Source organism: Chiloscyllium punctatum, chromosome 1 (genome assembly GCF_047496795.1).
Source record: "Chiloscyllium punctatum isolate Juve2018m chromosome 1, sChiPun1.3, whole genome shotgun sequence".
In the NCBI taxonomy this organism is placed as follows: domain Eukaryota; kingdom Metazoa; phylum Chordata; class Chondrichthyes; order Orectolobiformes; family Hemiscylliidae; genus Chiloscyllium; species Chiloscyllium punctatum.
The window spans coordinates 100,344,929-100,370,184 of NC_092739.1; the positions used below are offsets into that span (position 1 = coordinate 100,344,929).

A 25,256-nucleotide genomic window follows, 5' to 3' on the forward strand; every position below is an offset into this window, starting at 1 on the left:
TGGATCTTTGAATGCATTTATAAAAATAAGAGAGCATGTATAGAGAGGATGAAACGGTCTGACAGATAGTCTAATTGTATCAAACTGTGTTGAGAATAAGAATGAAGCCAGTGGGCCACACGACATTGACCAAGGTACCGAGAACAAAAGCATGTCCAGACCAGTTAAACCTGCACCCCTCCTCACTTATATCTGAGCACTTGTGCCAAATTTGGGAAATCATTTTACAGATTGGTCAACCAACAGTCTAGCATAGACATATATAACAGAATTATACCAATGTTCCAGGAGACCAACATCACCAGCCTGCAATATGTCCAGCTGGACCAAGCCACCAGAAATTGTCGCACAGTGGCACATAATTGGGAGTGGCTTTGGTTGTCCTCAATGTACCTCTAATTTGTTGCAGTAAATTTCTTTACACATTTAGGTAAAAACAGGGTAAAAACAAGGACTGCAGATGCTGGAAACCAGAGTCTAGATTAGAGTGGTGCTGGAAAAGCACAGCAGGTCAGGCAGCATCCAAGGAGCAGGAAAGTCGATGTTTCGGGCGAAAGCCCTTCATCAGAAATAGAGCACATTCCTGATTCCTCTATTCCTGATGAAGGGCTTTTGCCCAAAATGTCGATTTTCCTGCTCCTCGGATGCTGTCTGACCTGCTCCTTTACACGTTTGGCCACTTATGGTTTTTTACTTGCGCAGCCATGCATATACAATGATTTAAAGGCTGCTTATCTGCAGCCTAGGCAGTAAACTTCAGATTGCGTGCAGCTACATGACTGAGGGGGAGCACTTGGCTGAATCTGAGAGCATCAAGTCAAACATAGCCAAGAAAATCTGATAATCAATCCTCCCTACACCTTCTGCTTGCTTTGCATATTAGTTATTGCATTGCATGGTCCTAATAAAATTGTTGCAACTGGTATCTAGAACCACAGATTTGTTATGGTGCAGAAAGAAGCCATTCAGCCCCCCATGACTACACCGACTCTCTGAGCATTTTAATTTACTGCCACTCTCCTGTAATTTCCCCATTGCCTTTCACATTGTTACTATTTAAATAATCATCCAATCCCCTCTTGAGGATTTCAATAGAACTTGCCTCTAATGCACTTCCAAGTATTTCATATCCAATTACTCATTGAGTGAAAAGACTTTTTCTCACATTGCATTTATTTTTCTTGCAAAACACTTCAAAAATGTGCCTCTGGTTCTTCATCCATTTATGGCTGTGAACAGTTTATCTCTACCACGCTGTTCAGACTCCAAAATAATGTTGAAAACTTCTATGAATCTTAGCCTTCTCCTCTCCAAGGAAAACAGGCCCCATTTTTCTGATCTTAACTTGTAACTGAAATATCTCATCCCTGGAATCATTATTGTAAACCTCTTCAATGTGTACTTCAATTATTCACATCCTTCCTACAGTATAACATCATTAGATTTGGCTCCATACAGATCCAATCAAGAGAAACATGTGAAAATATGAAATAGAAGTGCAAATATACCATTCAGGTCAATGTGTTAAATATATAGGGTCTGCCTTTATGATGCTAGCCTCTCTCTAGCTGACAGCTCATTCCAACCACTTCAGATTTGTGATTATGTTTGTATTAACCCTCTTTCAATAGTGAGGCAGAGAGGCTATAAAGTACCAAAGTGAAAAATGAGGCGTTATTCCTTCACCTTGTATTGAGCTTCATTGGAACACGATAGAAGGCCAAGGAAAGAAACATTAGCATGACAGCAAGATGGTTTATTGAAATGGCAAGCAATTGAAAGGTCAGTGCCATTCCTATGGACAGAGTGGAGGTGTTCCAAAAAAATAGTCACCCAGTTTGTGTTTGGTTTAACTATTGTAAGGGAGATTGCATTTTGAGCAGTAAATAGTCTAGTTTGCAAAAAAGTATAAATGAAATGCTGCGACACCTGAAAGGTGTGCTTGGGCTTCGGATAGTGAGGAGGTCAGATTTACATGATGTTATACTTTCTTCAATTGCATGGGAAGATTTCATAGGGGAGTGAGGACATTTTAAGAATGATGGAGGAGTAGACCAGGGTGTCACAAAGGGAATGGTCCCTGCAGAATGCAGACAGTGGAAAGGAGGGGAAGACAAACTTACAAGAATCTGTGAGGACTTGACAGGGTAGTTGTTGAGAAAATGTTTCAACTCATGAGGAGATCTGAAACTAGGAGACATTGTTACAGAACAAAGGGACACTCATTTAAAACTGAAATGTAAAGGAATTGCTTTGACCAGAGGGTATGAATGTCTGGAAATTTCATCCTCACAGAGTTGTGAAGGCTAGATCACTTAAAGAGGAGGTAAATAGTGGTTTGAAATTTTTGTGAGTTGACAGCTTTTCTGAGCTGGCATGACTTGAGGCTTGGAGCAGACCAGCCATGTTCTTATTGGATAGTTGTTAAGGATTGAGGGGCTGAATGGCCTGCTCCTATTCCAATTTCTATTTTCTGATGTTTCATCCTCTTGCCAAAGGTGCAACCTCATCTATGCTGTATGCCATCTTAAAAATCCACTGCACCAATTTCCCAAGGCTTCTCAGTCAGCATCTTCTAAATCTGCAAATTCTTTCCTGGGAAACAAAGAATAACTGTGCATACGAGCACCATCATTTGTAATTTCCCTCCAAATCATACACTATCCCTACTTGGAACTATGTTACCATTCCTTTACTTTCACTGAATCAAAACCCTGGAACTCTCTGCAAAAGCGCAGCAGGTTAGACAGCATCCGAGGAGCAGGAGAATCAATATTTCAGGCATAAGCCTTTCCTGATGAAGGGCTTATGCCCGACACGTCAGTTCTCCTGCTCAATTGATGCTGCCTGACCTGCTGTGCTTTTCGAGCACCACACTCTTGACTTTGATCTCCAGCATCTGCAGTCCTCACTTTCTCCCTGAAACTCTCTCCCTAACAGCCCTATGGGCCTACCTACATAACACTGACTAGAGTGCTTCAAGAAGCCGGCTAACACGACCAATTAGGGATGTTCAAAAATGCCAGCCATCCCAGCAGCGCTCACATCCCATGAATGAATAAATACAAATAATTAATTTATCTGAGATTAATGAATGATTAAGTGGCATATAGAGAGTATAAAAACAATGAACAGCTAACTACTTTGGCAGTTTTTTGGTGAGATTGTAGAGCTTCCTTCTGAATTGCAAGAAATATCCTGTGGTTCAAAGAGGTGGTATTCAAGGTCACAGCCAGCTTTCTCTGTACAGCCCCTCCTCTTCATTGTGATGGTCCCATGACGGGTGACTGATTTGTATGCCAACCCATGATCATCCTAAAACTGGTTCATTTCACTCACTTATATATAATTTCCCAGATAGGACAAACTTTGGTGGGTTTTTGCCACCAAGAAGGTAAATGGGATGGAGATATATACTTGCAGCAACAGATAGTCAGCTAGGGGTGTAAAGGTCAGTGCACTTGGGTTCTTGAACGAACCTTGGCACCTTGGAACTGCTACTTTTGTTTGCGTTGTCATATTTATCAAGGCACCAGGGGAGTAGCAGCAAACAGGCAGACAAAACAAAACTGGTGGGGAAATAAAGCTCTACTGGCATTTACTGAATGTAATAATTAGCTTAGGAAATGGAGCTGGAAATGGTAATGCTGCAATAAACAGCCTTACTGCCTGGTAATTTTGCTGTTTTACCAAACTGGAAAAAACTAGCCTAATCTGTGTGTTATCCTCTTGCTATTCCAATCTTTTTTTCTGAAGGTTGGATATCTTATTCATTTTTGTGGTTAAGAATCTCTTTATTTCCTGCTGAATATAGAAGAATCTCTGATTCCAATATCTCCTGCTTTGGAACTCAGAATTTTTCCAAGATCTCAGAACTTCATTACAGAAGCAAATAGTTTGAACCAAATTCTCAGTGAGTATGAAAACCAAGGAGTGGATGAATTATTTCCAGGAATAATATTGTAGCAAGAAGTTGACTTGAAACTGGAGCTATAGAAACATATTTTATTCCTTTCCATGTGCATTGAATGACTAGCCTGCAGACACTGAGTATAGGCAACCTATTATTATGGGGTTTATTAATTATCATTGGCTCTACCTTGTGCAATTCAATTATTGCTTAAGGAGCTTCAAAACTGTTCAGATTCAGTGATAGGATGGGGACTTTTGAATCCTCACCACCTATAGAAACCTTGTGGATGAGCCATTAAAATGCCCCAGGTTGCTCACGAAAAAAATCACCATTTCTGTTTTTAATAAAAGCTTTTAACAGACATCTAAACCATCTGTCTAAAGCCAGCCATGTCTGACTGCACGTAAGCTAATAGGCGACCTTATAACATCATCAGTCCCTGACAGCTATTTATTCAGCTCTTAATACCTTTCAATTCGCGATTTTGTCACACAAGTAAACTGACCAGTTTAACTTGCCTGTTTTTGATTTGCTTGGTCAAATATACCACTTTTAGTCACATTTAGGGCCAAATGCTTTGTGAACATGAATACTGTCTCAATGATTTTATGAGAGAAAATATATTTTCATTTACCAGCTAAGTTTAGCTTCACACATTCTGGATTGCTGGTTTTGAATGCTGGACATTTGTAGACATCACCAGTTCTGTTTATGGGTTGTCCTTCCCAAGGAGAGCCAATAAGAAGCCTTAAAACAAAACAAAATAACAGTCATGATAAGTTCACATAATACAGATGTACACGGTAGTGCAGTCAGAAATTCTGACCATTAAAATACATATTGGACTGACAAGATAACACATTTTCTGTTCCAAACACCAAATAGTTCACAGGGCGAAAGCACTTGTTGACTTCAATTTGGCCATTACCAATTCATTAAGTCCCATACCAATATTAAATTGGGTGCTGATTAGTTACCAAATGGACAGCACTTGATCCTGAATCTTACATTATTTTGGCTGAGTCAGAGGTGGTTTTGTGTGTTTTGGAAGGATTTTTGCCATGAGGCGTAGCAAAATGTCTCTAGGTGAAGGATGCATGCACCTGTTACCTGTGGATCGTGTCATGGGATGGTGGTCCTCGGGGTTCAACATGGAAGTCATTCAGAGCAACTGAAACTGTGTTCTTGTTTAATTGTCAAGTTTTCCTGATGTCAAACTTATAGAGTCATAGAGATGTACAGCATGGAAACAGACCCTTCGGTCCAACCCATCCATGCCGACCAGATATCCCAACCCAATCTAGTCCCACCTGCCAGCACCCGGCCCATATCCCTCCAAACCCTTCCTATTCATATACCCATCCAAATGCCTCTTAAATGTTGCAATTGTACCAGCCTCCAATTTGGCAAAATGTGAATCTGAATATGAATGAGGCAAATTGAGCTCTTAACCATGTGCTTGACAATCAATAATGCCCACCAACTAGCACCTCATCATTGCTTTATGAAAACCTCATCGCATTGCTTACGAAAAGTATAAAAATGAAGCAAAGTTTGCCCAGATGTTGAAATGGGCCTTGAGATTCTTCTCAGTCAATTCTTTCACGCATTTCACCATATCCATATCGCTCAGACTCCTGTAATATTCTACCGTTAAAATTAAATGGCCACAGATAAATGCATTGCAGCCTTGCTAAAGCAGCACTTGCTTTATTTAAGAGTACTAAACACAGCCCGGGCAACAGTTTGGAAGAGTTAAAATAACTGCCACTTGAATAAGTAGAGGTGAGAATCTGTCAGTGAGCAACAAGGTTCACAGGTGCATAACACCTCAGCTTGGTGAGGACATCACACAGTGGTTGGATACCCAAGCTAATAATATGAGGACAAAAACAGAAATTCTGGAGAAATTCAGTAGGTCTGGCAGCATCAGTTGGAAGAAAGCAGAGTTAGCGTTTCAAATCTGGTGACTTCACCAGGACTTGGGTTCAAAACGCATGGCAGCTGGTAAAAGTTGAATTTAATGAAAATCTGGAATTAAAGAGCTTGTGATCTTGTAACCATTACTGATTGTTATAAAAATCCATTTGGCTCACTAATGTCCTTTAGAGAAAGCAATCTGCCATTCTTAACTAGCCTGGCCTACATTTGACTCCAGACCTACAGCAATATGGTTGACTCTTAACTATCCTCAGCAACTAAGCACAGCAGGTCAGGCAGAATTCGAGGAGCAGCAGAATCGACGTTGCAGGCATAAACCTTCATCAGAAATTAGACTTGTGGGTCAGGCTGCGAGATAAGTGGAAGGAGGGTGGGGTTGAGAAAGGTGGATGAAGGTGAGAGAGAAGGTGATAGGTCAGAGACGGGCATATGGACAGCTCCAGATGGCGGTGCTGAGTTGGAAGTTTGGTCCTGGGATAATGTCTGAAAGGAGAAATGAGGGAACTGTTAAAATCCACATTTATCTTGTGTGGTTGCAGGGTCTCAAGGTAGAATATGAGGCGTTCCTCCTCCAGGCATGGGGTGGTAAATGGTTTGGGGGTGGAGGAGGCCCAGGACCTGCATGTCCTTGATGGAGTGGGAGGGGGAGTTGAAGTGTTCAGCCATGGGGCGGTGGATTTGGTGACTGTGGGATGTTCTCTGAAATGATCTGCAAGAAGGCATCCTGTCTCCCCGATGTAGAGGAAAACACACCGGGTGCAACGGATGCAGTAGATGATATTAATAGAGGTACAAGTAAATTTCTGATGGATGTGGAAGGATCCCTTGGGGCCTTGGACGGAGGTGAGGGGAGTGGTGTGGGTGTGGTGGCAGGGAAAGGTGCCAGGAGTGGGGTGTGAGCTTGTGGGGTGTGTGGACCTGACAAGGGAGTCACTGAGGGAATGGTCTTTTTGAAATGCTGATGGGGTGGGGTTGGGGAATGTATCTCTGGTGGTGGGGTCTGTTTGGAGATGGTGGAAGTGGTGGAGGATGATGTGTTGTATGTGGAGGTTGGTGGGGTGGAAGGTGAGGACGAGGGGGGATTCTGTCCTTGTTGTGTTGGGAGGGGTGGTTTTCAAGGGTGGTGGTGCATGAAGTGTCGAACATCAATTAGAAGAAGCCTTGAGAGTGGCAAGGGCACAGAATGTATTCTGACTTAAATGTCCATGAACAAGAGTGATTTGGTTGCATCACTGCTGATTGACCTGGTCAAAGCCTAAAGGACATAGCTGCAGACTTGACCTGTGGAAGGTGGTGAGGGAACCAGCTAGAGGGAAAAACCTACTTGACATTGTCCTCACCAATTTACCTTTCACAGTCTTGGTAAACTGCTGTAAACTCATTATCGAGAATAAAATCCTATCTTCACATTAAGGACAAGCTCCTCTGTTGTGTGGCACTATCACCGTGTTGAACAGAACAGACTTCCAACGGATCCAGCAACTTAAAGGCACAAGTCTATGGAACATCAGCAGCAGAAGAACTGTATTCAGCCAGAATATGTAATCTCATAGCCTGACATATTCTCCACTCTACCATTACCATCAAACCGGGAGATCATCCCTGGATCAACAAAGAGTGCAGGAGAGCAGCACCAAGTGCAGCACCAGGCATGTCTTCAATGATGTGTGAACCTGCCAAAGCTATAACTCAGGACCATTTGCACGTGGAAGTAAAATGCAATAGACAGAGCTAGGTGATGCCATTACAGATGGATCAAATCTAGGCTCTGCATTCCTGCCATTTCCATAGTGAATGGTGGTGAACAGTTAAACAACTTCAAGAAGAGAAGGGTTCACAAATATCCCCATCCTTAATGATAGGACAGACCAGTGAATCAGTGAAAAAAGTTAAAGCTAAAATAAACACAAAGAACTGGGATGCTGGAAATCTGAAACAAAAACAGTGCTGGAAAAGCACAATAGTCTGGCAGCATCTGTACAGAGATAATAAAGTTAACATTTTGAGTCCAGTTCTGATGAAAGGTCACTAGACTTGAACATCAACTCAGTTTTCACTGTACAAATACTGTCAGACCTACCGTGTTTCTCCAGAATGATGTTTTTTGAAAAGGCACAGCTGATGATTTACATCTTTGTTCAGCCTGAAGTGCAGAGTTGATTATCCATCTCGGCCTCCTCCAGAGGTTCCCAACATCAAAGGTGCTAGTCTTCAAATAATTCAATTCACCCTAAGTGATACCAATATATGGCTGAGTAAAGAAAAGTTAAGTGCACTCTATGGATACCACCTAAACTCTGGAAATTAATCAGTTATAGTGATTGAGTCATTGAATCATGCAGCATGGAAACAAACTCTTCAGTCCAACCAGTCCATGCTGACCATGTTCCCAAACTAGTCCAACTTGCCTGCACTTGGCCCATAGCCCTCCAGACCTTTTCTATTCATGAACTTATCAAAATGTCCTTTAAATACTGTAACTGTAGCTGCATCCACCACTTTCTCTGGTAGTTCACCTTCTGTGCCCCTCATGTCCTTTATAAATCCTTCTCCTCTCACTTTAAAAATATCCCCGTAGTTTTGTACTCCCATATCCTAGAGAAAAGACTCTTATCATGTCCTTCATGATTTTATAAATGTCAATAAGGTCAACCCTCAACCTCCCACGCTCCAGTGAAAAAGTCCCAGCCTTTCCAGTCTACTTTTATATCTCAAATCCTCCATTCCCGGCAACAGCTTGGTAAATCTTTTCTGAACCCTCTCCAGCTTAATAAGATCCAGAACTGCATACTAATCCAGAAGAGGCCTCATTAACGTACTGTTCAACCTCAACATGATGTCCCAATTCCTATACTCAAAGGTCTGAGCAATGAAGGCAAGCATGCTAAATGCACTTTTAACTACTCTGTCTACCTGTGATGCAAATTTCAAAGAATTATGTACCTGAACCCCCGAAGTCTCTCTGTTCTACAACAGTACCATTAATTATTTAAGTCCTGTCTTTGTTTGTTTTACCAAAATGCAATATCTCACTTTTATCCAAATTAAACATTTCCATGCTGTAGAACCCTATAACTCAATAAACTCAGTCTGCCACTCCTCAGCCCATTGACCCAATTGATCAAGATCCTTTTGTAATCTTAAATAACCTTCTTCACTGTCCACTATACATCCAATTTTGGTGTCATCTGCAAACTTTCACTGTCTAGTAATTTGTCCCAGATCCATGATGTAACAGAAGAATTTGAATATTGTGTATGAGGGTGAAAACAAAGCTCTTGGACAATCAAACACAGGAACCTGAATGCAGCTCTAAACATTGTGGAAGCAATTTGCTGTTTCCATGGGATAGTTATTGACTTTCAGATGAAAGTAGTAGCCGTTCTGATCTGAGTGCCCCTGGTTGCAGGCTTCTCACAAATGTTCGAATCATAATGGATTTGAACTCTGTTGGCATTTGAGAACAGAAGAGTACTTATTTCCAAGGAGAGAGTCTGGTCTCATAAATGGCATGTTTCCCAACTATGTACTGATTCCTATCTCTATAGAGTTTTCAAAAGGCAGTTAGAAATAACCCACCATGTTTTAGAATGTGGGAGCTAGTTTCCACCCCAAGCTTATTGATGTGGATGATGATTAGGAAACAGTAATATGCAGGATTTTTAAAATATGTGCTGGGATTGAAGAACAGATATGATTTTTTGAATGGAGTTGTATTAACAATGTCTCCACTGAGGAAAGGTTTCAGCATACAATCTCAGCTAAAGAAATATAAACAAATTCACTGAGGATTGGGATTGTACTGGGTGCAGATGCTTTGTTATCTATTACTCTTTTGCTATAAAATGTGACAATGGATGAAGTAACCAGAGGATGGTTCAGGTATTTTTATAAACCTGTATAAGGTCACGCCTCAGACTCCGCTAATGCAGGGAAAATAGCCCCAGCCTATTCAACCTCTCCCTACAGGTCAAACCCTCCAATCCTGCAACGTCCTTGTAAATCTTTGCTGAACCCTTTCAAGTTTCAAGAGACCAGAACTGCGTGCAGTATTCCAAAAGCAGCCCCCAGACCCTGACGCGACATCACCCACTTCCTGACCCCTGCTCTGCAAAGACATTCCCCATCCTCCTGGAACCTACGCCCCTCCTCACTGCCAGAATGGTACTGCCAGAATGGCAGCTAACTGCTGTGAAAAATGGTGGTACAGTTTGCCTATCCTGACTGTTCTACACTAAAATGGTCCTACCCGAATGGTAGGACAGTTCTGTATCTCTGGAGAAGCACTGATCAGAATCTCCTTCCAGAAGTACTGCATTCTTTCATTTCATTAAAAAAAAGGTGCCCAGTGGCATTAGCTTTTCGCTCCCTGGAAAATCCAGCACAAAGAGCTACAATGAACAAATAGATGACATTTGACACATTACAGGCACAATGCTTTTTGTTTGCATGGAAACATATTAACAATATCCCCACTGAAGAAACATTAAAGAGTGCAATCTTAGCTAATAGCAAACAACTTCACTGACGATCAGGGGACTGTATTGGGCCACCAGATACTTTGAGCTTCCAAAATTAATGTGTTACTCTCTTGCTACAAAATGTGACAATGGATGAAGTCATCAGAAAATGGAACAGATATGTTTGAAAGTTGTTTAGATCCAAAAAGAGCACTGTCAGAATGAAGACCACTTGAATCTCATTTGAGGACACTATTTTGCTCAATAAGTAAATACAATGGTGATTTTGCACTATGACTTGTAGTTTACCTAATTAAAACAATCATGCAATTTTACATTTCAGGACTATTTCATAAGTCCTGTGCATCTTGAAGTATAGTACAAGAAATAATATGGATTACATGGTGGACATCAGCTTAATGAGCTGCAGTATTGTCCAATACCTTGTTTGCAACTTTTTTGTGCAGAAGCTTTTATTAATCCATTCATGGAACGTGGGAATCACTAGCTGGGCCAGCATTTGTTGCTCATACCACATTCTCCTTGAGAAAGTAGTGGTGAGCTGCCTTCTTAACCTGCAGCAGTCTATGTTTTGCAGGTAGATCCACAATGCCATTAGGGAGGAAATTCAAGACTTTTGACACAGCAACACTGAAGGAACAGCAATATAATTCAAAGTCTGGATGGTGCATGGTGCATGTTTCCATTTATTTGTTAGCTGTGCCCTTCTAGATGGTAGTCATTGCAGGTTTGGGAGGTGCAGTCTGAGGAGTCTTGATGACTTTCTGCAGTGTATCTTGCAGATAGTAGACATTGCTGCTACAGAGCATCAATAATGTAGGAAGTGGATGTGGTTCAAAATAAGTAGGCTGGTTTGTCATGGATGGTGTCAAGCTTCTTGAGTGTTGTTGGAATTGCACCCATCCAGGCAAGTGGGGAGTACTCAATCGCACTCCTGATTTGTGCCTTGTAGATGATGGACAGGTTTTGTGGAGTCGGGAGATGAGTTACTCACTGCAGTATTCCTAGCCTCTGACCTGCTCTTGTAGCCATTGTGTTTATATGCCAAGTCCAGTTGAGTTTTTGATCAATTGTGACCCACAGGATATTGACAGGAGGGCATTCAGTGATAGTAACACCATTGAATGTCAAGGGATGATGAGTAGGTTCTCCCTCATTGGAGATGGTCATTTGTGTGACATGAATGCCATATGCCACTTGTCAGCCCAAGCCTGTATATTGCCCAGGTTTGCAACATTTGAACATGGACTACTTCAGTATCTGAGGAGTCATGAATGATGCTAAACATTGTGCAATCATCAGTGAATATCCTCACTTCTAACCTAATGATGGAGGGAGGGTCATTGATGAAGCAGCTGAAGGGGATTGGCCCTAAGACACTGGCCCAAGGAACTCCTGCAAGACATGTAATGGAGCTGAGATGATTGACCTCCAACAACCACAAGCAGCTTCCCATGTGCCAAGTATGATTCCACCCAGTGTAGAATTTTCCCCCTGATACCCATTGACTCCAGTTTTTCTGGGGGGCCTCAATACCACACAGAAATATGATGTCTTCACCACTTTTTTTCTGTTTTTCATCCTTCAATAGCTGTATTCTTGTCCCCCAAATGTTCACACAAAATTTCCCTACTTTACTGACTTCTTCCATGCTTTCAAAATCTCCACAGGACCGGTTTTCAGTCAGCAATGAAGAACCTGCGTGGCACGGTGGCACAGTGGTCAGCACTGCTGCCTCGCAGCGCCAGAGACCCGGGTTCAACTCCCGCCTCAGGTGACTGACTTTGTGGAGTTTGCACGTTGTCTGCGTGGGTTTCCTCCGGGTGCTCCGTTTCCTCCCACAGTCCAAAGATGTGCAGGTTAGGTGAATTGGCCATGCTAAATTGCCCGTAGTGTTAGGTAAGGGGTAAATGTAGGGGTATGGGTGGGTGGTGGGTCGGTGTGGACTTGTTGGGCCGAAGGGCCTGTTTCCACACTGTAATGTAATGTAATCTAATTATTCACCTCAATGACAGCTGTCCATGTTATTTTGCCATTTTTGGAGTATAATCCAGTGTCTAATTCACAATGGCATCTTTTGGAATTGTCATTACTGATAATACAACAAATAAGGCTCTTCAATGATACACACAGGGTAATTCAATGCCCTCTACTGGCGTGTTTGGTGACAAGGGCATTTAGTCAGATGGAATGGGAACATGGACAGTTTTACATAACAACCAATGGCCACTATTCCCTTGGCACTTGCAATACTAAGGTATGATGCACCATAGGAATCCTGCTATCTGGATGCATCATGCACTAGTATGGGCAACTGCTCCGCCCAGGACCATAAGAAACGACAGAGAGTTGTAAGCACAGCTCAGTCCGTCATGCAAGCCAACCTTCCATCCATTGACTCCATCTACACTTCTCATTGCCTCGGGAAGGCAGTCAACATAGTCAAAGACCCCTCCCATTCCGGTTATAATCTCTTCCAACTTCTTCCATAAGGCAGAAGATACAAAAGCTTAAACACATGTACCAAAAGATTCAAGGACAGTTTCTTCCCCGTCGTTATTAGACTTCTGAATGAACCTCTCAGATTTCATATTGATCTTGCTCTTTGTGCACGTTCTTTGCTGTTGTAGTATTTTATTCCTCGCTCTGTTCGATTACCCTAACGTACTTCGTATGGTATGATCTGCCTGTACTGTATGTAAAACAAACTTTTCACTGTACCTAGGTACATTTGACAATAATAAATCAAATCAAACTTTCCTTGGTTGCACATTCTGGGTACCTACCACCCACTGCGTAAAAAGAATTGTCTCGCACATCATCTTTAAACTTTTCCACTCTCACCTTAAACCTATGCCCATAGTATTTGACATTTCTACCTTGGGAAAAAGACACCAACTATCCCCACCCAACCAGATCTCCCATAACTTTACATATTTCTATCAGGTCACCCCTCAGCCTCCTTCGCTCTAGTGCAAACAATCCAAGTTTGTCCAACCTCTCCTTCTGGCTAATACTCTCCAATTCAGTTGACAATCTAGTGAACCTTGTTTGCACCCTGTCCAAAGCCACCATGACCTTCCCTACGCCTCCATTTCTTGACTTTAAATAACCACCAAACCGTAAACAGACCATTGTTCGCAGCAAACTGCGCAGCCTTCAGGACAACATTGACCACAACACTGTACAACCCTGTCTTGGCAACCTCTGCAAGACATGTCAGAGTGTTGACATGGATACAATCATTACCTGTGTATGCAACAGGTATTCATATGACTCGGCCAGCGTTGTTTATCTCATATGTTACAGGCAAGGATGCCCCGAAGCATGGCACATTGGTGAGATGAGGCAGACGTTATGAATACGGATGAATGGACACATCAAACAATCGCCAGACAAGAGTGTTCCCTCCCAGTCAGGGACATTCAGCTTCAGGTCTTCAGGTGACCATCCTCCAAGGCAGACTTTGGGATACGCAACAACACAGAGTGCCTGAGCAGAGGCTAATAGCCAAGTTTGGTACCCATGGGGATGGCCTCAACTGGGACCTTGGGTTCATGCCACACTACAATAGACACTCATACTTATGCAGGCCCTCTCTCATACACATACTCGGTCTCATATACACACACACATACACCGCCCACACTCACAGCCACGTATACACCTTCTCACAGGCTTATATTCCATCACACTTAAACACACACTTTACTAAGCATGCACACACGTGAACACACACTCTCTCATGTGCACTCACACTCCCATGCACACACTCACACTCTCTCTCTCATGCATCCACACACACATGTAAGTCTGTGAGGTGAATTTGCATTTGCAGAATTATATTTGCAGAATCATTCCATTTTTCTTAAAAAGTGCATAATCTGCAGGCAGGCAATCCATGTAATATTTTGTAAATTATACTTTGGAAATAGAACCAGCCTGACTCAAGACTGGGATACAGACAGACTCTAACCTCACACCTTTAATGCATTGTCTGAGCTGAGATGTCACTTTATTTTATGAAACCTAAAGTTATCTTGTGAATGTGTCTTAAAATAAGTTCTGGGATATACAATAGACAATAGACAATAGGTGCAGGAGTAGGCCATTCTGCCCTTCGAGCCTGCACCACCAGTTAATATGATCATGGCTGATCATCCTTAATCAGTATTCTGTTCCTGCCTTATCTCCATAACCCTTGATTCCACTATCCTTGAGAGCTCTATCCAACTCTTTCTTAAGTGAATCCAGACACTGGGTCTCCACTGCCCTCTGGGGCAGAGCATTCCACACAGCCACCACTCTCTGGGTGAAGAGGTTTCTCCTCATCTCTGTCCTAAATGGTCTACCCCGTATTTTAAAGCTGTGTCCTCTGGTTCAGCACTCACTCATCAGCGGAAACATGTTTCCTGCCTCCAGAGTGTCCAATCCTTTAATAATCTTATATGTCTCAATCAGATCCCCTCTCAGTCTTCTAAACTCAAGGGTATACAAGCCCAGTCGCTCCAGTCTTTCAGTGTAAGGTAGTCCCGCCATTCCAGGAATTGACCTCGTGAACCTATGCTGCACTCCCTCAATAGCCAGAATGTCCTTCCTCAAATTTGGAGACCAGAACTGCACACAATACTCATTAATACACATTAGTGCAACTTGCAACCCATTCTAAAAGATGTAAGACTTAACAGCAAACTAGGTTTGTTCAATATATCATTTCAGTTGCATGACACTGTAATCTTTTACTATAAAATCTATGTCTTATAGTCCTGCTCCACAGCTGATGAAGGAGCAGCACTCTGAAAGCTAGTATTTCCAAGTAAACCTGTTGGATTATAACCTGGTGTTGTGTGGTTTTTAACAAAGCCTACATCTCCTTCCTATAGTGTGCAACCAGAACAGCACCAGACCTTCTGCATGGGGGCAGCTAAAGCCCTGTTGCTGGCTGTTTAAGAGCCTGAGTGACATTTCATATGGCAAGCCTTCCATAAGGAGATGATGTTGGCCTTTTACTGACTGTCCTGTCAACAGACAAAAGACCCTGTTGCTTCCATTAACTCCCTCTGCACCTTCTCTGTAGCTGGAACACTACATTCTGCACTCTGTTCTGCTACCCTGATGCACTTTATATGGTACAATCTGCCTGCATAGCACACAAAACAACATTTATCACTGTATCTCTGTGCCTGAAATCAAATCGAATCAAACCAGGAAGGATAAAGTAGAATGCATAAATCGGCTAAATAAATTAAGGTTGTGAAATAAAGATTGGGAAATTCAGGTGGGATTAAGGAAAGAAGAGATGTACAGAAAAATAGGAATATTTTAAATTTTCAACACCCACATTCTTCTGAGGAAATGATGCATCATATTTGTCAAGTCAAATTTCCAGAATAGAGAAGTTGCTCAGCAGTTGTCATCTTTTAGCACACCATTAAATACACATTTTGTTCTGAATGGACCATCTTTAACTTTACCAGGCTTTTTAAACTCAATATAAATAAGCAATTGTCACAGAGTTGTGCTGTTTGATTCATTTCAGTATCGGGACTATTGGTGAGGACTGCAATACTGTCTTCTATGGCACCCTACACATTTCTCTCCCACATTTAATTGCACATGTGTAGATGTTTGATTATACAGTTCAATTTAAGTAGCAATAATGGTGAGCAGCGATTGCCTTATCAATAGCTTTATTTTAAAACCTGACGCCGATTTTGTTTCCTCCTTTGTATCTTCACTCCTTAGCAACCCCCACACCCTGTCCCTTCTCTCAAATTTGTAGTCTACTTTTTTATAAAGTGCTTCTTTTGTGGGGAGTATCTTGTAGACATTGAATGTTATTTTGCACAACAAGCCTTCAGCTTTAATGAAAGAATGAAAAATCAAATAAAAATGCAGACTGCTCATTGGGTTGTGTAATAATTACAGCATAGGATAGGGGTGGTAAGTAATTATTTCTTCCACGTGTTTTCTTCTTAACATGCCAAGTTTGCTATGTATTTTAAAGAGGTGTTAATTAAAATTTAAGTCTTGTTTGATTATCTGTGGATCAGAGACAAAACAACAGGACGTATTAATTACGCGTCAACAGTATCTGACAGATGTTTTCTTTCACATAGGCAGGGATAAAACAAAATTACTGACACCGCAGAGGGGAAGAAAGGGCATGCAGTCATCAAGTGTGCAATGTTTTGGTACAGTACTACAATATTTCAAACCATCAGTTGTATGAGACAACATGAAAAATATGCATTGCAAATAATTCAGTCCATGCAGTAAAAAGACAAGGGCCGCAAATGTATGAGAGCATCACCAGCTTCAAGTTTCTCTCCAAAGTGTACACTCCTGTAACTTGGAATTTTATTTTTGTTCTTGTGACTGGATCAATATTGCAGTAATCCCTTTCTGACAGCATTGGGTTTACCTCGCACCCAATAGACAGCAGCAGTTCAGAGGGTCTCTCAATGCCAAATTCTCAAAGGTAATTAGTGATGGGCAACAAATTATCATCCAAACAGTGACTTCTATGTTATGTGAAAGAATAATTTTTGAAAGATGCAGCACATTGCCATTTTAATATGCCTTGGACTAGTAATACAATGGTGGGTGTCTGATGCACTGAAATGACTCATGAATGAATTCCTTATATCGTGCATATGGCGACTGGTATCTTGCTCAGTGACTCCTGGAGTGTCATGAAGTACTTAAAGCACCAGAAAGTTATGTGAAAGAGATGACCACGTTATCCAGGCAGGTCAGTATACCTATACAATGCCACTACAGGTGGGTGCTGTTGGTTAAGCGCATGTTATTGTGCCTATCTCCCCATTACTTCAGACAGTGCCAATGTTTGGAACCTCTATTTTTTCAAAAGTAGAATAGATTCTAAAATTGTTAAAAAGCAAGCACTGCTTACCATTTCCCTTCATCATTTTCAAACTGCTTAACAGTATATCCAAACATATCTTCTTGGGAACCAGTAAATACCAAAGGATTTTTCACATCAACATTAAATGATCTGGCCAGTTGCAATATACCTATAGGGAAAGAAAACAATAAAATAAATCCATGTAGAAGAGAAAACATTGCAAATTATTTATACTTTAGTTAAGTGTACAGAAACATGGCAAAATTAAATGCAGCGTAGTGGAGGCCAAATCAATGGGCCTGGAGGATTGGTCTAAATGGAAGGATGAAATGGAAGAATGAAAGACCTTTCCCCAAATCCTTAGGATTGAAGCATCTGTTATGGGTGAGCCAGGCTGTATGACTGGTTAGTGTACATCAGTGACAACTATCCTACTATTCCATTGGAAAGCAGACCACTCCAGAGTCAAACCACTCCAGGCACCAGAGTCCATTCTGAAAGCTCGAAGCTGTCTGTTTTTCAGCCTTCATCTGCTAAAATACAGAGGTTCTACAATATATCATAACTAATCCTTTCTAGCATCAAATATCTTGATTAGAACATTCCCAAAGAGCACTCAGAGCCTGACTTGAGGTCTTGCCAGCTGAAAACAGACAGTTCTCAAATAATTAGCCTTTTCATTTCTGGAGTTATAAAATAAGGAAATTGTGCTTGAAGCAGTTGGAGGTCAAGTATATGGAGATGCTTTGCATTTGAATAAAAGATGTAAAAATTATTATTCCCAGAATGGTATCCTTGGATAGACTGTTTTGGAAGGAGAGGTTGAATACGTTAGGCCTGTTTGGTCCTCATTGAGGTTCAGGCAAATTAGAAGTGACCTTATTGAAACGTACACGTTTCTCAGAGAACTTGACAAGGAAGATGTGGAGAGGTTGTTTTCCCCGTCTGAGAGTCTAGCATCCAGAGGGCCTTCTCAATTGAAAGGACTTCCCATTTAAGACAGAGCTGAGGAGGAATTTCTTCTCTCAGATGGTTGTGAATCTGTAGCACTCTACTGCAGAAGGCTGTCAAGGATGGATTACTGGATATTCAATGCTGAGAGAGACAGATTTTAATCCGTAAGGGTATCAAGGCTTATGGGGAAAGGGCAGCAAAGTTGAATTAAGGATAATCAGATCAGCCATGATTTGACTGAATGGCAGAGCAGACTCATTGGGCTGAATGGCCTGCTTCTGATTCTATGTCATGTGGTGTTAATCTTTTATGCTAAATCAATGGGTAGAATTTAATGACTGTGTCCACAGTCCTGGGAGCCAGGATGGAGTGGGGACTAGAGGGAGGGAGCAGGAAGCATAGAGAGCTCTCTGCAATTTGCACTACATCAGGAGCAGAGAAGGTGAGAAGGTTAAGACTGGCTGCCTGCTTACGAGGCTTAGAAGTCACCAATTAAGGCCTCTTTCTGATGTTGATAGCAGAGGTGGAAAGAGGGGAACCATGGAATTCTGGACTCAGAGTTGGGTCAGGCTTGGGCTTGGAGGTGGGCTGATCCTTCCAGATTGACAAACTCTGCCCAACAGAAGGCCCCAACATTAACAAGTGCCAGTCCCATTGAAAGGCTCCCCATTGTTCTCCACATCAAATTACTCCCTTTATCACTCACAGCATAAGAAGTTTCGCCACACAGTACCAATGCTTTATTTTACAACTACCTGATATATCCGTCCTCAGATATATGATACCTCCACAAATTGGAACCATTAGGGTGAGAGGGGAAAGATATAAAAGAGACCTATGGGGCAACTTTTCACACAGAGGGTGGTATATGTATGGAATGAGCTGCCAGAGGAAGTGCTGGAGGCTGGTACAATTGTAACATTTAAAAGGCATTTGGATGGGTATATGAATAGGAAGGGTTTGGAGGGATATGGACCGGGTGGGTTGGGATATCTGGTCGGCATTGATGGGTTGGAACAAAGGGTCTGTTTCCATGCTGTACATCTCTATGATTCTATGACTCTATTTCACCTCTTCTACTCTGTTCAGACCCTCATAGCTTTTAATGCCTATACCAAAACTACTCTTAATGTCTCTTCTCCAAGGAAAACAGTCTCAATTTCTTCAATCCGTCCACATGAGTGAGGGTTCTGTTCCCTGGAATCACTCTTGCAAATCTTTTCAGAATTTTTCCTCACTGAAGTGTACCCAGAATGCAGTTAAGGCCAACCTTGTGATTTATGTATGTTTAATATAACTTCCATCCTTTTGTATTTAATACCTTAATTTATAACAATCACAATCCCATTTGCTTCTCTCTACCATTGTACCTCATTTAGAGCTCTACCCTTTACTTTATATTGGCTCTCCATAATCTTCCTAATAATTCATCTCACACTTCTCTACATTGAATATCATCTGCAACTTACACCAATTTGTCGATGCAGTTTTGAAGTTCTACATCACCCTTCTTATAGTGCACAGTATTTCCAAGTTTTATGTTGTCATTAAGTTTTGAAATTGTATCCTAAACAAAGATCTAAGTCATTAATTCAAATTACAAAAAGCAGGGTTCTTAATACTTCTACAAACCTTATTCCAGTGTAAAACTACCACTGGCCATTAATTTCTGTTTCTTACCAGTCAACCAATTTCATCATAATGTTGCTCTTATTCTTCTCATTCAATCAGCTCTAACTTTGCTCACAAATGTTATGTGGTATTTTACCAATTGTGTTTTGGAGGTGCATGTGCACAATTTCAATAGCATTACTCTCATTTACTGGCTATGTTTCCACATTAAAGTTAGTTATGCACAATTTGTCATTAATAAGTCCATGCTGGCTTTCTTTAATCACCAAAATCTTCTCAAAAGAAAAACAAAGAAATGTGAATGCTGGAAAATAGAAACAAAATCAGAAATTCTGGAAAAATTCATCAGCTCAGGCAGCATCTGCGCAGAGGAAGCATAATTAACATTTCAGTCTCAGTGACTGTTCTTCAGAACTGACCCTTTTCCCTGATGCACTTTTCCCAAGTGTCCTGAGTCATGAACTAAATATCATTTCCAGTGAGTTTCATGGAGGATTTCTCTCTGTGACCCTGAACGGGTTTTCTCATGCTACCTTCCCAAACTCACCGTATTAGCTATGTACTATGTTCCTACAGTACACTACCTGTTATATTTTCCCGTTCACCATTGGCAGAAGTATTGGCCGCAGCCAGGAACTGCCAGTATTCTGAGGGGTGGCACCATCTTTAAAGCCCAAACGAGTATTCCGTCATATGATGGCTGTCCACAGCTGCCCTGCACAGTTTGTTTCCCTTCTCCTGGACATGTTGGACAGGGAGTAATTGACACCCTCATGTGCTGACAAGAACCTAGAGGTTCTGCTGCCTGGGATAGAGTGTGATGTAAGATACTGATGAATGCTTGAGATCCAGAGGGGCAGATGAACCGGAATCACAGGTTACTGCTCTGACTTTCCATGTCAAGAATTGTCGTCCATCTGGTTTCTATCGGATGAGTAGGAGAATGGGAAACTGCATATCAATTAGGTGACAAGATATCATAATGAGGATGTTAATGCATGAAAATTGGCATTTTGATGCTCACTAGTGAGAATTTCATTTTGCCATTCAATACTTGGTTGAACAATATTTTGCTCTTGAAGTCAAGGAACTCCTCACTTCTGATCTCATATGATTTTGTCAACTTTCCTACTTTGTTCAATGTTTGGGGAAAATTCCACTTAAGATTTCTCAAAGCTTTTCTAACATCAAAGTGAAACAGGATCATTTCAAATGTAGAATGGCAGTTTTTCTTCCCTAAAGGTCATGAGTGAAATGGATATGTGTGTTACAACAATTGATAATGACTTAACGATCACCGTTAAGAGACAGAAGATTTTATCGAATTCAAATTTCACCACCTGCTAGAGTGGGATTTGAATTTGGATCCACAGTACATTCCCTAGATCTCTGGATTATTAGCTGAGTGACAATGCCTCAATGCTGTCACTTTACCTGAACCATTTTTAGAATAGTACCCTTTATTTTATACAGTCTCTCTACGTTCTTTGCACTGAACTGTATCACCTCTCGCTTCAATGCGCTGAACTTCACCTGCACCAATCTGCCCATTCCACCATTCCATCAATGCCCTTTGAAGTTCGAAAATGTCCTCGGCACTTTACAACCCTTCAAGGTTTGGTGTCATTGCAAACATCAAAATTGTCCCATGAACACCAAGATATATATAAAAGCAAAGATCCTTAAACCCATCGCTGGAGAACTCCACTCCACTCTGAAAAGTGCCAATTGACCATTCCTCTTTGTTTCCTATAACTTAGCCAATTTAGTATCCATGTTGGAACTGTCCTTTTTATTCCATGACATATAATTTTCCTCACAAGTCTGCTGTATGGCACTGCATTGAACACCTTTGGAAGATTGTGTACATGACATCAATCATCTTTCCTCCATCAATCTACTCTGTGACCTCTTCAAAAACACCCCTGAAATTGGATAGGCATGATCTTCCCTGAACAAATGTATGCTGACTCTTCCAAATCAACCCACATATTTCCAGGTGACGCTTACTTCCAGCCCAAACAATTAACAACAAATGTTTCCCCCAAACTGAAGTTAAACTGCCTGGTTTGGAATTACTGGGTTAATCTTTACAACCACTTTTTGAACAAGGGTTAAATGCTTGCAATTCTCCAATCATCCAATGAAACCTATGAATCCAGAGTCATAACAGTCATAGAGATGTATAGCACGGAAACAGACCATTCAGTCCAACCCGTCTATGCTGATGAGATATCCTAACCTAACCTAGTCCCATTTGCCAGCAGTTGGTCCATATCCCTCCAAACCCTTCCTAGTCATGTACCCATCCAGATGCCTTTTAAATGTTGTAATTGTACCAGCCTCCACCACTTCCTCTGGCAGCTCATTCCATACATGTACCACCCTCTGCATGAAAAAGTTGCCCTTAGGTCTCTTTTATATCTTTCCCCTCTCACCCTAAACTTATGCCCTCTAGTTCTGGACTCCCCCAATCCAGGAAAGAGACTTTGTCTATTTACCCTACCCATGCCCCTCAGTATTTGTAAACCTCCATAAGGTCACCCCTCAGCTTCCGACTCCCCAGGGAAAAAGGTCCCAGCCTATTCAGCCTCTCCCTGTAGCTCAATCCTCCAACCCTGGCAACATCCTTGTAAATCTTTTCTGAAACCTTTCAGGTTTCACAACATCCTTCTAATAGGAAGGAGACCAGAATTGCACACAATATTCCAAAAGTGGCCTAATCAATGTCCTGTACAGCCGCAACATGACCTCCCAACTCCTATACTCAACGCACTGACCAATAAAGGAAAGCATACCAAATGTCTTCTTCACTATCCTATCTACCTGCAACTCTATTTTCAAGGAGCTATGAACCTGCCCTCCAAGATCTCTTTGTTCAGCAAAGTCCCTAGGACCTTACCATTAACTGTATGAGTCCTACTATCGTTTGCTTTTCCAATATGCAGCACCTCCCGTTTATTTAACTTAAACTCCATCTTCCACTCCTCAGCCCATTGGCCCATCTGATCAAGATCTAGTTGTAATCTGAGGTATCCACTGTCCACTACACCTCCAATTTTTATGTCATCTGCAAACATATCAGCTAAAACTCTTATGCTCACATCCAAATCATTTATATAAATGACAAAAAGTTGTGGCCTCAGCACCGATCCTTGTGGTCACAGGCCTCCGGTTTGAAAAGCAACCTTTCACCACCACCTCTGTTTTCTACCTTCGAGCCAGTTTTGTATCCAACTGGCTAGTTCTCCCTGTATTCCATAAGATCTCTATGACTGTTATGAATTTATTTTATTTTTTTCTGGATTCATAGGTGCTATTGGTTGATTGGAGAATTGCAACCATTTAACCCTTGTTCAAAAAATGTTTGTAAAGATCAACCCAGCAATTACGAACCAGGCAGTTTAATTTCAATTTGGGGGAAACTTTTGTTGGCAATTGTTTGGGCTGGAATTAATCATCACTTGGAAATATGTGGGTTAATTTGGAAGAGTCAGCATGCGTTTGTTAAGATCCCCAATCTCCCATGGGGATCATTGTTGAATGCCTTGCTGAAGTTCATATAGATCATGTCCACCGCTCTGCCCTTATCAATCCTCTTTGTTACTTCTTCAGAAAACTCAATCAAGTTTGTGAGACATGATTTTCCAGACCCAAAGCCGTGCTAACTATCCATAGTCAGTCCTTGTCCTTCCAAATACATATAAATCCTGTCCCTCACGATTCACTCCAACAACTTGCCCGCCACTGACGTCAGGCTCACCGGTCTATAGATCCCTGGCTTTTCCTTACCACCTTTCTTAAATAGTGGTACCACGTTAGTCAACCTCCAGTAAAGACAAATGCAAAGTATTTATTTTACACCTCAACCATGCTTTTTGCTTGCATGTGTACATTCCCTCTTTGGTTCCTAATTAGCCTAACTCCTCCAGTTTTTATCTTTTAATAATGGTGTGCTTATAAAGGATTATCCTTTATGTTAGTTGCTAGTATTACATCACATTATGCTTCCGTTTTTGACATCCCTTCTGAACTTCATGCATTCTGCTTGGTTTTCAACTGTATTTACTGCCTGATATCTTAATTTAATTTATAATTCCTTTGACTTCCAGGAAGCTCTGGATTTATGATACATTTCTCTTTTGAAGGAATGTACATTGAGTGTACCTAACCCATTGATTTGAAGGCACCCATTGTTCAGCGAGAGTTCATTCCACATTAACTTTTGTTACCAGTCCATCCAGCCCAGCTCTCTTCTTGGTCCATGGTAGTCCTCTGTTCTCCAGTTGAGTATTGTTGCTCAGGATTGACCTACCATCATTGTAACCCTTATGATATTACAATCACTGTCACATGTTTCACTTGATTCACCTCATTCTCATAAACCAGGTTTGTTGGAACTTTTGAATCCCAGAGCTCAGATTTCTGCATCCGGTGATGCTTCCTAGACATGGGTACATCTGGCTGATGAGAGGTTTCCAAGACTCCCCAGGACAGGAATTCCAGATTATACAAACAATGCAATTGCACCTTTTTGTTTTTTTAGCTATAGCCAATGAGATTCTGTTCTTGACCCCTCTGGGACATGTTCGCTCTCCGGAACTACAATACTCTCCTTAATCAATACCATCACCCCCTCCTCCTTTTCTTCCTTTCCCATCTTTCCTGAACACCTTGTATCCAAAAAGATTTAATGTATAATACTGCTCTTCTCTAAGTCAGGGCTCCATTAACACTACTTCATATTTCCATTTCGCCACCCTTGTCAGTATCTCAACAATCTTATTTACCATCCTCACATATATGCTCAGTAATCTGAATTGCAACTTTATTACTCTCTTTTTTATTCTATCAAATTTTCTTTCAAATATCCTACTATTTCTTATCCGAGTATTATTTGCTTTTCTATGTATGTATTGCACTCCTCTCCAGTAGTATCTCCTGATTTCCACACCCTTGTCAAATTAGTTTAAATCCTTCCTAATTGCACTATCAAATCATCTTGTAAGGAAACTGCTCCCGGAACTGTTTAGTTGTAAATGTTCTGACATGTACTTATTTCCCAGCACTGGTCCAATGTTAAAAAAAGCTAAATGATCTCAACAAGCCATGCATTCATGGCTTCCTAAATTCTACCCTTTTATTTCTATATTGACTTGTATGTAATACCAAGAGTATTTCAGAAATTAACAACTTTGAGGTTCTGTTTGCAAATTTCCTTTCTGGCTTCCTAAATTCTGAATGCAGGACCATATTTCTCATTTACCCAAGTTATTATCACTGATATAGACCTACAATCAATGTGGTGAAAGATAAAATAGCAATATGAAATGGTATTTTGACTGCAGAGAACAGAAGGACAGCCCCTGAGCCATGAAGCACTGAATACTTCTCTCTCTCTCTCTCTGAAACGTATTCTCTGCTCTAAGTTGTTCATTTACCTAAGGATTAAACAGTTGTAGGCATA

At 41.2% G+C, this 25,256-nt stretch overlaps 1 protein-coding gene across 1 annotated transcript in view; it reads right to left on the reverse strand.

Moving 5' to 3' along the window:
* The window catches only part of itga1 (integrin, alpha 1), a 222,579-nt gene that overhangs the window by 176,933 nt on the left and 20,390 nt on the right, over positions 1-25,256 (reverse strand). Inside the window, exons 2-3 of the mRNA XM_072571632.1 lie at positions 17,252-17,372; positions 4,548-4,660 (exon numbers count right to left, since the gene is read on the reverse strand). Coding sequence (XP_072427733.1) covers positions 4,548-4,660; positions 17,252-17,372 — 234 coding nt within the window. The remainder of the gene's footprint in view (positions 1-4,547; positions 4,661-17,251; positions 17,373-25,256) is intronic.